The sequence below is a fragment of the Micromys minutus genome, assembly GCF_963924665.1.
Source record: "Micromys minutus genome assembly, chromosome: 13".
NCBI classification, from domain to species: domain Eukaryota; kingdom Metazoa; phylum Chordata; class Mammalia; order Rodentia; family Muridae; genus Micromys; species Micromys minutus.
The window spans coordinates 8001420-8017493 of record NC_137982.1 but is presented as its reverse complement, the minus strand read 5'-3'; the positions used below and the strand labels follow the sequence as shown (position 1 = coordinate 8017493).

Here is a 16074-nt window from a genome sequence, read left to right as displayed (position 1 = left end):
GGGCAGAGTCCCCTCCAGGGCCTCCAGGCCTGGAGCCAAGTGTCAGGAATGGGCAAGCCACTGCTGAAAATGCTTCCAGGTAGCAGGTGCACAGTGGCCCTCGGCTTGCCTGCTGCTGTGACAGCTGTCCCTTTGCGGAGCCTCTGCCCTGATCTGTCCCAGAAAAGCCAGAAACTCACTGTAAAATCAGCTACAAAGGAAGTGCAGCTGGGTCCCGGGTAGAGACTTGCTGGGGGCTACAGGGGCTGTTAGCTCTCTGGCTTGCAGACATTTCTAGATGCTGGAATGCTTTTTATGGCTTTGTACCTCCTGGCCATCCTCTGTGTCCCCTGGGTCCTCTACAAACACTGGCTCCCATCTGGTTGAGGTCCAGGTACTGGAAGTGGCGACAGGCACAGCACATATACCACCCCTAAACTGCCCCCTGAAGGACTTCACAGAGACTGTTGGTGATGTGCTTACCACGCGGAACTACAATCCATGTAAGAAAACAAAAATCAGGGTGAATGTCTCCTAAGGAACCACACCTGAGATTGACCTCTGTACACACACGTATACGAACGCACACACACCAGAACCACAGCCCTTCATGGTTCCAGGACCCTTTCCTGCCTACGGCTCACAAGAGCTTTTCTTCCCCATTCTCAGAGAAAGAAACTGGCCCTGGGAAGTGACCTAAGGCCTGCTGAAGGTCACTAGACTAGGAAGCTTCAGAAGGCCAGGGACCTGCCCTTGCCTTCCTGTTGCTTTGTCGGTCTCTCTCCTGCCCCTTCACTCAGCCTGTCGTGGAGGGGATGAAGCTTAATGTAACATTCATGGCCCTTCTAGTACTGGAAACTTCTGTCCCTTGAGACCGAGTCTCACACTGTACCCCAGACTGGCCTTGAAGTGACAGTAATCCCCAGCCTCAGTTCTGAGTGTTGAGATGTTAGGTGTGTACTACTGTCCCCACAAGGAGTGGGTGTGTGCATGAATGAACACTGCTTCTTGGCTGTGTCCAGAGAAATTTCTGATCACTCTGAGTCTTGCCAAAAGCCAGCGGATTTGCTGTCTGTGTGCACAGCCTTTTCCACTCCTCTAGACATGATGGCTGGGAATGCAGAGACAGGATTATCTCCACCCAGTCCTGGCTTTGGTTGGTATTTTATCAGGTGACATTTTAAACTAGATTGGTGGAGGGTAGCTCTCTGGAGTGAGCATCTAGATGTCCAGGACTATTCCTGGCTGCCACTTGTCCTGCTGAGTGAAGTCTAGTGAGCTGACCTTACTAGTCTGGTCTCCTCAGACAGGAGACACACATACCTTGTCTGCCTTCCCCACCAGGCTGGGCCGTGCCAGGCCAGCTTCGTGATAAACAGGGCCCTTGCTCAGAGCATCTGTCCTGGAAACCAAAGATTTTATCTAGAGACCAGAGATGCTGTATTTATCCAGGATGAGGCTATTTCTGTGTATAGACAGGCAGGAGGCTAAGAGGAGGGAAAGCATCTTTCTGGGTACCATGGTGACGTGGACTTATTGTACCTTTGAAGTCTTTTATGATCCTTTGGGGGTACATGTTTACTGCTCTAAGCTTGGGTGTCCGAAATTCTTTTAATCCAGATATGGCTCATCATCAAAATGTGGTAAGGAAATGGAGACCCTGTAGGGCATAACAGGGTGTTCCCTGAGAATGGGACACTGGCCATAATCTGGTTGTCAGAGTTGAGAAAGGGTTCCACTGGGGACTCAGTGTCTCTGAGCAATGAGGAACTCTGCAGTGGGGTACAGCTTCTCAGCCGGGTAGCATGGTGCCTTAGCCTAGCAGCTCTCCAGACCATGTGGTTAACCAGGACTTTGGATGTCGGTAAGTATGACGCTGAGAGATTTCCTGTAAACAATCTGCCACTTCCTGTGAAGGTGAGGCAGGCAGGCACCTGGGTTTGGCCTTTACCCTTTGCAGCCCTGCCTGTCCTCTGAGTCCTTGCCTTGTGGCGGTGAAGCAGGGTGGGGTACTGGGATCCCACAGGAGCTGTGACTGTGAGAATGGTAGACTAGATGGGTCCTATGACCAGGGAACCCAGAAATGCCTAATCCTGCCTGTGAACATTCCTGTCAGACAACCAATGCCACAATTACTGCATTTGCTCATGTTTTTTTATATATTTAAAATTTTTATTTTATATGTGTGTGTTTGCATGTATGTCTGTGTACTACGTGTGTTCCTGGTGCACGAAAGAAAGAACTAGTTACATATGGTTGTAAGCTACCACGTGGAGCTGGGAATCAAACCTTGACCATCTGAAAGAATAAGAGCTCTTAATCACGGCACCAACTCTCCAGTGTGTGTGTGTGTGTGTGTGTGTGTGTGTGTGTGTTCTTTGAAAACAGATCATCTTGATTTTGAGACAGTGTCTGTCTTTCCCTGGGACCCAGGACAGCTTTGTTGCCTGGCCTTGGAGCCTCAAGGATTCACCTGTTCTGTGTCCTCAGCACTGGACTAAAACCAGCACATTACACCTGGGTCTTTACATGGGTGCTGGAGACAAACTCAGGTCAGCATGTTTGCAAGGCAAACCCCTGCCTTTTACCCCTGGAGCTGTCCCTCCCCAGCTTCCTTCTGGAATGTAGAAAATCTTAGCAGGCACATAGAAACACGAACATAGTAATCTGTCCTGATGGGGTGCTTGTCTTAGTTGCTTTTTCTGTTGCTGTGATAATATACCCTGCAGTCAGTTAAGAAAAGGTTGATTGGTTCACAGTGAGCTCACAGCCTATCCCGGCAGGAAGGCAGGGTGGCAGAGTGAGGGGTGACTGCCTACAGGGGTCCATCCGCAGCCAGGAAGCAGAGCCATGAATGTGGCTGCTCTGCTTGCTCTGTTCCCCCTTTTTTATGCAGCCCAGGATTGGAGCCTAGAGAAAAGTGGGTTTCCCAGCTTCCATTAACCTAATCAAGATAAACTGGTCACAGGCATGCTTGAGGAAGATCTCTGAGGTGGTTCTAGAACCCTGTCACATTGGTGTTCCCTGTTAACTGTCACAGGGACCATATAGAGTTTCTACACATGGGTCCATGACATGTTTAACTCAGGTGGAACACACACCCTCCAACATAGACCATTTATTTCTGGTAGAAATATTCAGAATCCTTTCTTCCAACTCTTTGAAAATATGTGCTCTGGTACTATAAAGTTACTATGTGTACAGCAGCCACCACAGCTATCTGACCATAATCTGGTGCTACCGACTCCCCACCCACTTGCCACTCCCCCAAGATAGCCTTCTTACCTGTAGACACTCACACAGAAGTGTGTGCCAGTATCTTATCTAATGGCCATTTACAAAGGCCTGGCTGGCCTGCACTGTGGAGACCAGGCTGGCCTTAATACACAGAGCTCAGCCTGCCTCTGCCTCTACCACACCTGATGTAAGTTTGGGCACTCCAGCCTTTTGAGAATGTTTACGTTGGCATACTAATGGTTTCTATCCTTTTAGATCTATTTGCATCGTAGATTGGGAGCTGTGGAAGCTGTGGCTGGCTTTTGCTTTTGTAGACAATATACATTTTTTCTTATGGGAGTACATACCATCAGGCTTCCTGCCCTCTTCCTTTTCAGGATTCTTGTTACACACACCAGCCCACAGAACATTGCTGTCTTTTTATATGGACTTCATTTTGGGTTGCTGTTGTTATCATTTAGAACATTCTTCAAAATGGACAACAGAGCACGCCAAAGCAAGGTCCCTGTGAGGGGACTATCTCTGGGTGGCCGTCTAGCCTGCTCTGGGGGCAGTGACTCAGCTCTCCTTACAACGACTGACTGTAGCCACACGCCTCTGTACAGTAATAGCAACAGACCTGGGGTGGGGACGTCTCCCTGTTCTCAGATTGACAGCAAGGTCTTCATGATCCCTGATCTTTCCCTCTTTTGTTAATTCTTCCCAGGATATTCTCATCTCAGAGATTGTAGTTTCCATCTCTAGAAGTTCAACTAGATTGTTTTTGTAATTCCCAAACCCTTGTGTAGTATGTGCATGTATGCGTGTGTGCATGTGTAGGTCAAAAGACAGCCTGTAGAGTTGGTCCTTTCCTTATACCACATAGATCCCGGGGATTGAACTCAGGTCGTGAGGTTTGGCAGAAAGCACCCTTCTCTGCTAAGCCATCTCACCAGTCCAGATAGCATGTTTATCTTTCCTCTGGCCTCTTTGTTACATTCATTTTTCTGGAGAGAAAAGAACAAATATCTATTCACCCCAGATAAAAGAACAGCAGACTAAAAGAAACTAGGCTGTTCATGCCCAGCTTGGTGACCCAATGAAAGTACTGCATTTATTTGTAGGAGTGTGGGTAGTTTCCAAGTATCGACACTGTAAAGTCACACCCCAGCATGGGTAGGACCTTCTGACGACATCACTGGAGCTCCATGTTCAACCAAACGTCTACCTCAAGAGAGGGTCTGGTGACCCTGCCCTCTGCTCTGCTGCTGCACAGACCTGGCTGTCACCCTCTGCATCATGCTACAACTCTGTCACACTGACCGTGGAGGAGCTCTGTGGGGGTCGTTATGGTCATGTAGGGCCTGCAGGAAAATCTTGACAGTACCTTTCCGTCACATTCAGTTTTAGCTGTTAACAGTGGTCTTTCTGTTTTTCTCCTTAGAGAATGTGCTTCTCTGCTGCTTTGCACACTGGATAATTTCTGGTCAGATGCTAGATGCTGTGAAACTTACCATGTTATATAATAGGTCTTTTTGTACTCCCATAATGGTCTTAAATTGAGCTCTGGACTCTTTTGGTCTGCTTCATTTTCTTTTCTTTTCTTTTTTTCTTTCTTTCTTTCTTTTTTTTTTTTGTTTTTGTTTCTTTTTTTGGGGTGGGGAGGGGGGTGTATCTCTAATTGTTCAGGCTGGCCTTAAATTCTCCATGTGACTGACGATCTTAGCTGCTTCGCTAGGGTGCTGGGATCACAGGCATGCACTTATGCCTGGTTTATGTTGGGGACTGAACCCAGATCGTTGTATTCTAGGCAAACACTCCACCAAGCCACACCCCCAAGTTCAGTTCTGGGCCCTCATTGGACAATAGTTTGATTCATTTGTATCTTGCTTTTATGCTCCTTTGTGATTGACTGGCATTCTGTGGAAGACTGACTGGTCTTTGCCCAGTTACAGAGACAAACCCAAGTGTGACCTCAGTGCTGGGAGAGTCAATCGTACTGGTACTGATTGGTTGCAGCATATTTCTTGCTCTAGATCTCTGCAGATCGCCTCTAAGTCATCTCTTCTCTCTCCCCTGGTGGTCAGCTCTTCTCAGAACAGTTGTGGGGACTCTTCAGATGTCCAGTGCTCTGTGTGACTCTGTTGATGAACCAGTCAGCTTTCTGGTCTCCATCTAACCCCTGCCCTCCACTGTGGTCTAGAACTTTCTCCAGAGCTGTAATCTCGGCAACTGCAGGTCCTTTTTTCCCTTTTGGGTCTCAGGGTCACCCTCCTTTTCTTCAATGGTTGAGGTCAACTATCCCGAGTAGACTTCAGTTTTCTCAAGCAAGAGGGCAGACCAGCCCCACCCCCAACCCCCACCTATTTATATAGATGGAAAAGGGAGAATACAGCTCAGCTCATCCAGTATTTTCCAGAGGAAAGCCAAATTAGAAATAACCATAGCACGATCGTGGCACAGGCCTTTAACCCCAGCACTCTAGAGGCAGGCAGGCAGATCTCTGAGTCTGAGGCTGTGGTTCTACAGCTCCCTCAGGGTGTCCAGATGCTGCTGTACACCCATCTGGAAGGATGAAGCAGGTCTGAGAGCAAATGCCCTGGGGGTAGGGAGAGAGACGCAAGGCCTTCTCTGGGGACCTCAGTGTTACTGCTCTTTTAGGTAAAAAGATCCATAGATCAGTGAAACAGCTCTCTGGGATGATCTTAGCTTGTGCGTATTTCTTTATTTGGGGTGGGTTTATATGCATACACTTAGGGCGAACCAAGGGTTATATAAGTTGGGGGAAGGGAATGAAATGAGAATATCAGGAGTGGGCAAAGGTCACTGGCTGAGGTTTAAGGTACTGAGACGCCTCATTAGCATGGGGAGGCATTCCAGGAATCTCAGTGCAGCATCACCTGACATTCCTCAGGTGGGGTCCAGGACCTCCCCTCCCCCCCAAAAGAAGCCCCATTGACAAAGGGAATTCATCATTTTGCACTGAGCTCAGGGCTGTCTGGTTAACATCAGACTTTGGCCGTAGCAGCAGGAGCGTGTTCCAGGATAGCCAGAGCTACACACAAGACAAATGCTGTCTCAAAACAAAGTCATCCCAGAACTTGAAAGGTTGAGGGTCTGGATGTCAAAGGCCAGACACATAGCAAGAGACTTTGTCTCCAAAAATTTAAAAAAAAAAACAACATTTTTTTTTTTTTTTTTTTTTTTTTTTGGTCTTAACTAAATAAGCAGAGCTTAGAGAGGGAAAGAAGCACGGAAACTGTAGTACCGGCCTAAGAGTGTAATGGTAACAACACATCGGCAGGGCCTGGAAACACTGGCTGAGGTCATGTCGATGTCTGCCAGCAGACTCAGATTGCAGAGCCCTAGCTTTCTCTAGATGCCTCTCGCCCTAGAATGTTGCCAGAAGTTGCAATGACAGCCTGTTGCTGCCACAGGGATTCCCCACTTTCCCGTGAGCACCTGCCATGCCTGGGCATTTCGGGCTTGTGAGGGATCTGTGTGGAGACCTGTGTAGCTGCGGGGCCTGTGTCTTCAGATCTGGAGGCTCGCCAGCAGCACGTTGCCTCGTGGGAGATCTTGGTCCACAGAGAAGTGGATGTTTGTGATGACTGACCTGGAGTCCCACGGTCTGTAAGGAAGACAGCCAGACAGCCTGACACCACTTGGCTTGAATGCCTCAGAGTAGTTAACTCTGTTTTTAGAGTAGGACCTAAACCCCCATGGGAAGAGAACCGGGGCTTCCCACATCTCAGGGATTTAGTTTGATGAACAGAGGCCCTGGCTCCAGGCAGCTAGACCTGGGGTCTGTGAAAGCTGCACTGTGGATCCTTCTTTTCGAGGTCTCTGCACCACCTCCCTGTCCTGGGGAAGGATGGACGCAGTCAGGCACCCAGATCTCAAGGTGTGAGGCTTGCTGGTGACAGCCATGATGCTCTCCATCCGCTCAAGAAACCCCTCACACCAGCGGCAGCACTGGTAAAGGTTTCAAGTCAGCTTTGCCCCCTGTTCTTCGCATTGCTGCAGCTGCAATGAGACTGGGAGAGGGGCTCTCGATAGGATGCAAGGATCCTGTCCTGGGGGGCTAGCCTTGAATCCTCCTAGACTAGAAAGGCTGAGGACAGATAAAGAGGAAGGCATCTTTTATCTTTTTAGTCAAGGCTTGTCCCTCTGGGGACAGTCAACCTCATTTCTGAGAACTGGTCAGCTGTCTGTCCATAGCAGGGGCAGGAGTGGTTTGTTCTGTCTTGGGCTTCTCTAGGAAAGAAACCAAACAAAGGCCAGTGGCAGAAAGCCTCACAACAGGGGTGCTCCACCCAGAGCTCACGCCTTCCTAAAGGTGGAAACCCAGATGAGCAGAGCGGCATTGGCTGTCTTGGCTTACTGGACTACCTTAAGACCATCCCACCCAAACCAGGCACCTACTGACGCTTCTGAGTTGGTCCTAGCTTTTTGCTCTGTTGACACTACAAGGGACTAGGGACAGATGTGGACAGTATGCTTCTACCCCAATGGGGCTGACCACTAGGGGTGGGGCTTCAAGGAGACAGTAGGTGAATAAGTCAAATAGCCAGGGACACAAACAAGAATGCAGTGTGTGTCTTATCACCTAAGGTGGCACAAGGGGCTTTTGCAAGAGGCTTTACACCTCTACACGGGTGGCGGATGCGGACACCAGGAAAGTTTGGAGGACCATGTGGACAAGGAGGGGAGCATACACTGTTGAGCATCCTTGGAACCATCAAGGAGTGAGGCAAGAGGGACAAGGAAGAGATCCAAACCACAGGGCCTGGAAAGAGGGGCATGGTCACCCAAGGTCCCTTCAAACCACGTGAAGAGGCCAGGATGAGGGTTGCATCCGTGCTCTTCTGTGCCAGCAAGATGGCGCAGGGTGGGAACAGGAGTGAGATGTAGCTAGGATCCTGCCTTCCAGTTCCTCGCCCCTTGCCCAGATTCTCCAAAGCTTCCAATCATAGACACCCCCGCCCCCCAACAATGCCAGGCATCTCCAGCCAGGGCTTTGGTATGGACAGCTTCTATTTATAAGTGAAAGGGGGATCAAGCAGCAACTGCAGCCTTAACTGGTCTGCGGACAGACCTCTTTTAGTCCAGACACAGCAAAGAATGACAGCTGAGGCTGTGGGGCTGCTGCCATCAGGGGCTTATACACAGCAAGTTATGTCCACTTGAGCGGAACAGGTCTGGCTCTGGGACAGTGTGGGCTTGACAAGTTTGCCAGGTGGCCTTGTTCATATGATTCCATTTTAGACATGCTTCTTTCTTTTCATCTTTGAGGGCCTGGCATGTTCTGCTCCTTGGGCTGTGGAGTCCTGGGCTACCAAAGCCTCTGCGGAGACCATCTGTCATCTTTCAGGTTCACAACATGGCACTGCTCTGGACTGGGTCAAGGGCAGAGGGAAGAACTGTGGCTTGGGGTTTGACATATTTGGAAAGATGTTTTAAAATGCTCTAATGTCATGGTGCAGCCAGTGTGACTCTGGTCCTACTGGCTTATGTGTCCCCCATGTCAGTTTGCTCAGGTGTGCCCTTTCTGTCTCAGCCCTAGCCTCTGACAGGAAGTTCACGGGATGAACACTCACCTGCTATGTTCAGTGTCTTCTTGTCCTCTCAAGAGGAATCTCCCCTGCTGGGTTGCTGACCAGCCATCATCAGAGCCAAGACAAGACCTAGAACTAGGTACAGGGTCCACAGGGACTGTCACCCATTCTCTGTGCCAGACTTGTCTGCATGCTTCACTAATTAGGCGCTTAAGCGGAGCTGGGACCTTCAGAGTCTCAGTGTAGGGTCCTTCTGGTCCTTTGAGAATTGAGGAGACAGTTGCCACTTGAGGCCCCTCTGCCCGGAAGCAGGTCTGTCTCTCCAAACCAAGGGGACTCCAGTTGTGATAGGATAAGCTCACCGGAGGTCTGTGTAACTGAGTAACTAGTTCTGTTCTGCCTTGGCATGTCATCCTGTCTACCCCCACCCACCCAAGGCTTTCACCTGCCCTTGTATCCCTCACAGGTTCCTTTCTATACATAGAAGGTAGTTCAGCCTAAACCCTTGACCTCAAATTCTGCACATTAATCCTCCACTGGGACAGCATTTGGCATCTTTGCAGAAGGCCGTTATCAGCTGTGCTTTGCCAGGCAACACCCAGCACTCACTGTCCTGCGAGGCACAAGAGGAATGTGCTGCTAGTGTCAGAGCCCCCTCTACCTCCTTTTTCGGGGTGGATTACATTGGCAGGTGGCCAGGTTGAGTCAGCAGCTCAATGCATGTTCCATGAAGTCCAGGATGCTGGGCTGGGGAGGCATAATTCTACGTGCCTGGTTCAGGAGACATGGTAGGGGTCACACCCCAGAGAGGGGCGAAAGCTGTGGATTTTCTAAGCTCTCTCTCATGCTGTTTTGCTTTCCCAGAGGTAAAATGAAGTTAGTGCTTCTAGTGGTCACACAGAGTGGTAGCGGCCAGTGTTTACTCCCATAAGCTCAGGAGCTTCTTCCCTGTGCCTGTCCGAGTGCTTGCCTGCTGCCTTGTTTTCCTATTTCGGCAGCCTCCAAAGAATTTTCTAGGTCAGGTCTCCAGCACTGCAGGGAAGATGTGGACTATGCAGACCTACTCGGTGCTGGGCCTCAGTAGCTCTAGCTAGAATTTAGCACCTGGCGCAGCAAGGGGTAGGATGCCATCCCTTGGGGGCTGGGGGCTGAGTGAGTGAGTGGTCCCTGAGAGCACTTGCATAGCTAGAACTCAGTGGTGGTGACTGTCATTTCTGTGTACAGGATCTTATGACATTGAGAATGCTCCCACAGATTCTTAGTTCAGGAGGGCAAGTGTGGACCTCTGCCCCTTGGTCAGCAGCACCCTTGTCCCCCCCCCCAAAAGCACACAGAGACTTGGTAAGGGGCAGTAGGCCTGTGTTCAGAACTGTTCAAGGTGAGCCTCTGACAGGGCAGAGCCTTCAGCATGCAGGGTGTCAGGACAGGTATGGTCGGCCAGCATGCCTGAAAAGCTCAGCAACAATAACTGTGAAGGAGTCCCCAAATCACCCTCACTCCCTTGGCCATTGTGCTTGTTTGGGGGAGTTCCTGTTATTCTAGAATTGTCAATAAAAAATGTGAGTTTAATATTAAGCTTTCTTTGGGCACCTCCTTTAAAAATATAATCTGACCACACAATTGTGTCACCTCACCTCTGTGGCTTGCTGACCCTGACAGCAGGGAGTCATCCTGCCTGAAGCAGCCCACTGCCACCTGCTGTCTGGTCGCTCTGTCAAGGGTAGGATCATGGCACCCTCAGAAATTACCCATTAGTTGATTTTTCTCTCAGTTCACTAACTCCTTGATTTCCATTTTTAATCTCAGGACAGGATATCAGTCTGACTCTTCAGCAAACAAAACAGGCTCTTCACTCTTCTACCCAGGGACATAGTCCTTATCCACCAAGTTTGCCCACCAAACCCAGGAAGCCAGGAGTGATTGCACACGCCTTTCATCCTAGCACTTGGAGTTGCACAGGTCTGCAAAGTTACAAGCATTTGGAGAGACAGACCTGCTTCCGGGCAGAGGGGCCTCAAGTGGCAACTGTCTCCTCAATTCTCAAAGGACCAGAAGGACCCTACACTGAGACTCTGAAGGTCCCAGCTCCGCTTAAGCGCCTAATTAGTGAAGCATGCAGACAAGTCTGGCACAGAGAATGGGTGACAGTCCCTGTGGACCCTGTACCTAGTTCTAGGTCTTGTCTTGGCTCTGATGATGGCTGGTCAGCAACCCAGCAGGGGAGATTCCTCTTGAGAGGACAAGAAGACACTGAACATAGCAGGTGAGTGTTCATCCCGTGAACTTCCTGTCAGAGGCTAGGGCTGAGACAGAAAGGGCGGGCACACCTGAGCAAACTGACATGGGGGACACATAAGCCAGTAGGACCAGAGTCACACTGGCTGCACCATGACATTAGAGCATTTAAAAACATCTTTCCAATATGTCAAACCCCAAGCCACAGTTCTTCCCTCTGCCCTTGACCCAGTCCAGAGCAGTGCCATGTTGTGAGCCTGAAAGATGACAGATGGTCTCCGCAGAGGCTTTGGTAGCCCAGGACTCCACAGCCCAAGGAGCAGAACATGCCAGGCCCTCAAAGATAATGCACCCAGAGAAAGAAGCATGTCTAAAATGGACTCGCACGCTGTCCAAGCCTGAAGCAACCTGCTGGTGATGTCCTCACAAGTCAAGAGTCCCGAAGAGTGAGCGACGTGGTGCTGCAGGGTATGGAGAAGTCAGCAGACTGCCTCCCAACCCAGAAGAGACTGGCAGCAGATGCACAGCAGCAGGTGACACTGGCTCCCTAGACTCTGCCATGCCCGTCTCAGAACCGCTGTGAAGGAAGGCACACTTCCCAAGTGCACAGAAGCCCTCACAGGAGCCTGACATAGAAGCAAAGGGACATGTGGCATACACATTAAGGTGAGGCCTCTGAAAGGTGTCTGCCACATGTTGCGTCTTTCCCATGTAGAAGGGCTCTATCCAGAACGCCACTGGGCAGAGCCCACTGACTTGGCTTCTCCAAGCCATAGGAACTTCTCTGGCTGTGACCCGAATAAACCCACAAATGTTCTGTGAAGAACCAGCCCAAACACTTTTAATAGCAGAGGAAAACTTGATGTAAAATTTGAAAGCAGGGAAGAGGCAGTTAGGTAAGCATTGCTGAGCTTTGGTCTCCAATGTTTCTTCCTGCCTGGGAGTTTTCATGAGACAGTTCTTTAGACAGCCCGTTCCTGTGGGCACTGGGAGAGTGGAGGGATGCGTACAGGAGCTCTCAGGAACTTGAGGGGATGCAGATGTCGGCTCAGCTTCTCCAGCCACCAAAGCCCTGCACAGACCTGCAAGAAGTGCAGGAGAGACTGTCAGATCCTGCTCCAGCTGCACTTGCTCTTCTTGAAGAAGTGAAGAGAGGATCAACACAGAAGCCACCACCTGGGCCTGGAGCCTTCAGGTAGCAGGCATCTGGAGATACTACCACAGCAATGAAGTAAGTGTCTCCAAACCCAGCTATCCAGAAGGCCAATCATCTCTTACACAGCCTCCTGCCGGCTGGCAACCCCAAACCCAACCCCTGCTGCTCTCAACCTGGCACTTCAGCCCAGCCCTGAAAACAGAAACAGATCACAAGAATGAGACTTCCCACACCCCGGGCCTTTTGACTTTGAGTTAAGTGAGGGGCAGACTCTACACGGCAGATAGCTACTTACGAGTTAGATGATCCGAAGGTGAATGCTAAAAAACAGAAAGGAGGATGTCAAAGATGAGAGTCAAGGGCCTCTCAGCTAGGCAGGCTCTGTCCCGCTTGGTTCCTGACAAGCCTTCCCCATCCCTGCTTCTACAAGGTGACTGAGGGTACAGTTAGCTCATCCTCCCGAGCCACTAGCTCTATGGGAAGAAGTGTTACCTCACTATTTTAGGTCCTCAACTCTGGCTGCAGGTAAAGGTTTGTTCACTGTTGCCTTGTACTGTTTTGAGGGAAACACATCTGTGTTTCGCTATGAGAACAGCACAGAACACATGTTCGCTGTCTGAAGATTCAGAGCACTATACTAATACAGGACATGGGAGGACCTCACACCCTGTCTTTTGACTCCAAGGCCTTGAAGGCTGCCATTATCTGTAGTTCTAGAATTCTAAGAGAAAGTCCACTCAGCACTGTCCTAGGAGGTGTTAGAAATGGTGCAGCATTGCCAGCCTCCTTAAAGGACGCTGTATTGTTTTGTCACTTCAGCTTTAAGACACTGGGCTCAGTGGCTGGTTCCTGTCCCTTTGGGGGAAGAAAGAACACCGATATTTACCTCCTGTGCCCGTTCCAAACCCAGAGAATCCACTGCTGGGGGTCCCAAAGCCAGAGGTCTGCTGGGACAAGGACCCGAAAGTGGGTGCGTTCTGACTGGCGAGGGTACCAAAGGATGCGGTGTTGCTGCTGCTCCCGAACCTGGGTGCAGTAAAAAAGTGACAGGGTTAGTGTGGCCCTTGTCCTCATGCTGCCCACACACCTCACTTACTGTCACCAGTCACAGATGTCATACAGGATCTGTGGTGACAAGCTTGTACTGAGCCAAGACTCAGAGGAAAACAGATTCCAGCCCAGAGTAAGCCTTTATCTTGCTCTGGGAAGACATCAGAAATGTAGTGTGAGATCCATCCCAGTGGGGACCTGAGCTCTCAGCACTGACAGGAACTCCAGGTCACTGAGAACCAAATACAGTGTTTCCTGCTCCTCCCCAGACACCTTCACTCTCAAGCCATCACCTCCTCCGTGCCGCATCCATCGGCCCAGCCCCCAGCTCCTGCCTTGGTTCTGTCATTGCTGCTGCGTTGGACTCTATATTACCTAGGTTGGCCTCAAATACTCCTCCTGTTTCAGTCTCCTGAGGGCTGGTTTCACAAGATTGTGCCACAAAGTATTCTACATATTCTACTCATTTTAGAATTTGCTGTGATGTGTCAACACACCTGGCTTCAGTGTGGAAGCACAAACTAAGGCTTCCCGAGTGCTCAGCAAGTCTCTTAGAGCCACGTGCCCAGCTCCCCACTCAGTTTTGAAGAAGACTTTGTACGTGTTGTGATGTTGTATGTGGATGCCGGCATGTGTGATACATCGTGTAGTGGAGGTCAGAGGACAACTAAAGAATATAATCTTTCCTTCTATCATGGGTTTGAGGATCAGCTTTTACTTACTAAGCCTATCACTGGCCTATCTGATTTTAATGACTTGGTAGAGGGTCCTCTGCACATGAAGGCCGTTATCATGCTCCCATTTTGTGTGTGTGTGTGACACTTTCCAAGTTATTATTTCACTCAGAATTGTGTTTCATAAAAATCAATAAACATGAAACAATGTAGAAATGATGTCATTTTTTCTCTCCTGCTACCTTACCTAGAACAATCCTCATTCAAGGGTTCTCCCTTCAGATCTGATTGTCCAATGGGATTAAAGACATAACCAAAAACATTTTGAGGGGTTCAGTGGGGGCCTCCTAGAGATGAGGGAGAGAGCAATTGGTGTTTCTTGGAAGAGACAGGACCTGGGTAAATGCCTAAGTTACAAGAAGAACCAAGGCAGCCCCGCCCTCATATACCAGGTCCTCCAGGCAGTAACCCCAGGTGGTCCTGCTGTCTCTGTGCTCCTCCTTTAGGGGGCGGGGCTTGAGATCTTTGTCAGGGTCAACCAGTGACCCGGGACAGAATTCACTTTTCAGAGAAGGTCTGTGCTGGTATGCTTTAGTAGCCCTAATGCGTGCCAGCCAGTCACGATTACTAAGATTCTGAACACTCCTTTAACCTCCTATGTGTGTGGATCAGTCTCAAGTGTCATGCTTCGGGGAGTCAGACAAAGTTGCATTGAGACCTGAGACTGAGTTTCACTGTGCCCCAGCCATGTGTCTCCTCAGTATGGGAACCCCAACCACACGCTGCCCTGCTCAGTTTCTTATGTGGGTGCTGGCGATTGGACTCAGGTCTTCATGCTTTTGTGGTATTAATTGACAGAACTATTTCCCCAATTCTATTTTAATTCTTTATTATTACTATTTTGGCATAGGGTCTTCCTATGTAGCCTATGCTGGCCTCAGAGTCCACAACCCTCCTTTCAGCATTCTGAAGGTGGTGCTGGGGACTCACTAGGGACTGTGAGGGTACCCAGTAAGTCTCTACCACTGAGCTACACTTACACCCTGAGGAGACTTCTCTACTAGTAAAGCAAACAGCTGCTTTCAAGCAACTTCACAAAATCTCAAGACTCCCAGTGTATACAGATGGAGTCCATCCAGAACTGTGCAAAACACAGGCTTAGAGCCATTCCCAACTCTCTCTCCTGAAAGTTCTCTTTAAGTGTTGTTCTCAGAGTTTCTCAAGGAGAAATGACCAGGATTTCTTAGGCTCCACAGGAAACCCAAGGAGTGCCTGTCCTCTCTCATGCTCTCCCTGAGCGCTCTAGCACCCCTCTGTGGAGCCAACTTTGATAGGAACCTACTCTCTTTTCAGGACAAAGCTGCTGCTGTCTCATGTCTGACACCCATGTTATTCTTAACCTTCAGCTCTCTGCTCTGAGCTGAGCACCAAGGATGAGGGCCTGTCTGGGCCTACTTTAGGCATCAGCATCTCTTTCAGGAGGGACTCTCTATAGATATCACCACATACATATATTTGGTTGAGATGATACAGTGCAGCAAAGACTATTTCTTTTCTGGTTCTGGTAACCAGACTAAAATTCTAGGACTATTAGAAGCACCCCACCCCCTTTTGGTATTTTCTTTTCTATTCTTTTAAAGATTTATTTTTATTTATATGAGGACACTGCAGCTGTCTTCAGACACACATCAGAAGAGGACATCAGATCGATCCCATTACAGATGGTTGTGAGCCACCATGTGCTTGTTGGGATTTGAACTCCAGCCCTCTGGAAGTGCTCTTAGCCCCTGAGCCATCTCTCCAGCCCTGGTATTTTCTTTTTTTATTTATTTAACTTTTCTTTTATGTACATTGTTTTGCTTGCATGTACATCTGTATGAAGGTATCAGATCTTGGAGTTACAGACAATTTTGAGTGCCGTGCGGGTGCTGGGATTTGAACCAAGGTCCTCTGGAAGATTAGTTAGTGCTCTTAGCTGCTGAGCCAGTTTTCAGCCCCTGCCATGGGGTTTTCTAATGAGGATGTGTATAGGATACAGAGCAGTTGTTGACAGCCAAGAGCACAGCAGTCTTGAGTGGGGGTTATCTGCTGGTGTCCTATGTTCTAGGTTAGGGCTAGAACAGGACAGAAACATAGGAGTTGTTTGCTAAAGGCTAACAGGCGTCTCAAGAGAACAATCCTAACTCTTGCTTAGGGACTTTCTAAT

General features: G+C 49.4%; 1 protein-coding gene across 3 annotated transcripts in view; it reads right to left on the bottom strand.

Moving 5' to 3' along the window:
* Window positions 1-11905: 11905 nt before the first annotated feature.
* The window catches only part of NUP214 (nucleoporin 214), an 82011-nt gene continuing 77842 nt past the window's right edge, over window positions 11906-16074 (bottom strand). For all 3 annotated transcript variants that reach the window (XM_080927262.1, XM_080927263.1, XM_080927264.1), the window contains exons 34-36: window positions 13031-13170; window positions 12440-12464; window positions 11906-12070 (exon numbers count right to left, since the gene is read on the bottom strand). In XM_080927262.1, the coding sequence (XP_080783388.1) occupies window positions 12037-12070; window positions 12440-12464; window positions 13031-13170 (199 nt within the window). In that variant the 3' untranslated portion in view covers window positions 11906-12036. The remainder of the gene's footprint in view (window positions 12071-12439; window positions 12465-13030; window positions 13171-16074) is intronic.